This window comes from Spodoptera frugiperda, chromosome 9 (assembly GCF_023101765.2).
Source record: "Spodoptera frugiperda isolate SF20-4 chromosome 9, AGI-APGP_CSIRO_Sfru_2.0, whole genome shotgun sequence".
NCBI classification, from domain to species: domain Eukaryota; kingdom Metazoa; phylum Arthropoda; class Insecta; order Lepidoptera; family Noctuidae; genus Spodoptera; species Spodoptera frugiperda.
Genome location: NC_064220.1, coordinates 10,797,428 through 10,799,143, shown reverse-complemented (window position 1 = coordinate 10,799,143; position 1,716 = coordinate 10,797,428). Strand labels below are relative to the sequence as shown.

General features: G+C 44.3%; 1 protein-coding gene across 1 annotated transcript; it reads left to right on the top strand.

Moving 5' to 3' along the window:
* The first annotated feature begins 526 nt into the window (after window positions 1-526).
* Window positions 527-1,423, top strand: LOC126911059 (uncharacterized). The gene has a single exon (XM_050695946.1). The coding sequence runs from the start codon at window positions 863-865 to the stop codon at window positions 1,157-1,159; it is 297 nt and encodes a 98-aa protein (XP_050551903.1). The 5' UTR covers window positions 527-862; the 3' UTR covers window positions 1,160-1,423.
* The last annotated feature ends 293 nt before the right edge of the window (window positions 1,424-1,716 follow it).

Below are 1,716 nucleotides of genomic sequence, written 5' to 3'. Positions count from 1 at the left end.
CTGATGTATTTATAATAAAACTGGTGAAAAGTGTACATCTCTACCTATCCCATTGCAGACTTATAGAAGTGATGTTATACAAACATAAAACGTTTTGAAAAGAAAACCTGAGTTACCAGAACCATCTATAAGAAATGTAAGGCTAATCAATGTGCTATTGTGTTGCATGCCTCAACTCTATTTGCATTCCAAGGTTACAAAGCCGGTGCAGTGCTGTTTGCAAGTATCCTCACTCGTGGGGCTTCAATCCGCTTAACCAGGTCAAGCTCAGCCGTATGATGGCTGTCCATCTCCATTGTACCGTTAGGATATGTCCATAGTGGGGAAAAACTCCGTATCACACACAACGTTATCGGCCCACGCTTACGTAGCACGCACCAAATGATAAGCCACCGATTAATTTACAGGTGTTCCTCAAACGTAAACATTCGTATATTTAGCGCTCCGAGGAAGTACATTGCCCCGAAATCGATATTTATAGAAAAACTGGGAAAACCTAACTTTATATACCTCCAACACTAACTACAATTATATTCCACGAAATTCAAAGTAAAACTGCAAAAACTCAATCATGACTCCACGTGTTCACGCCGCAAAAAAGTGTAAAATCTTACAAAGGTGTGTGTTTCTGCGTACTATGAGCAAAACGGTTTTTACACGCCTCAAGTGAACGCAAACCTTAACGTAAACACATACAAACCCAGTGACGCCAGACGAACTGCACACAAACCAATTTATCACGGAGCGTGCGAGTATAAATAGGAGCGCCGACCCGCCGCCCCGCACTCTGCAACGAGCACTCGGAGAGAGCACGTCGCGATCTATAAACCGCACTCAAATACCAAACAATAAACTATCCAACATGGTTGTGAAACTAGAAACTGTTGCCGCGCTGTACGCTGATGTTTACCCAGCGCTGCCTAAACACCGTGACATGGACACCATTGTCACCGACTGCCCGAGGAGACAGAAGCTTCGGGGAACTGCGCTGCCCGCGCTTGTTGAAGATGACTCGGAGGAGGTGTTCGAGCCGGAGCAGAGGTCCTACGTGATGCGCACGGAGGGCCTCCGCCGCCAGAAGTCCATCTCGCCGCAGCGGCGGGAGAAGCTGCGCCGCACGCTGGCGCTGCCCTCCCTGTCCGAGGACGAGGAGCCTTGATCCACTCGCTCCCGTCTCCCGGATGAAGTTATGAAGCTGTGGCCGGCTGTTCGGCTTCAATCCTCGGATCGTGAAAGATCCTGAGGGAGTTCTGTGAAGTTGGAACCGCCTGGAGAAGTGAACCTTTGGAACAAACCACGGTGGAAAGTGTTGGACATTGACATGTGAAGTGAAACCAAAAAGTTGTTTAGCCAAAGTATATGCCAATGTAGGTGTTAAGTCTAGCATAAGTTTTTTAACGGGAATAAATGTGTTTTTACTGAATTTTACTTCTTTATTTTCTGTAAGTACACCTTGACATAATTGAATTCATTCAAGGGCAGTTTCCTTTTGCGCCCAGTTCTAGTTTTAAACCCTGACATGCAACAGAATCCTTTATCACAAACATTGAACAAACAGGAAATTTTAGTTATTAAGTTTGCTTTACAATAACATGTGTGACAGACACAAAACATCACAAATATTACCTTGAATTGAGTGACCAAGTATAATGTTAGAGTACATTTTACACAAAAACAACAAACACAATTGAATGTCAGAGCGACATTATATTATTT

Bases quoted from the DNA above. Each gene is read 5' to 3' on its own strand.
- LOC126911059 (XM_050695946.1), top strand. From the start codon at position 863: ATGGTTGTGAAACTAGAAACTGTTGCCGCGCTGTACGCTGATGTTTAC.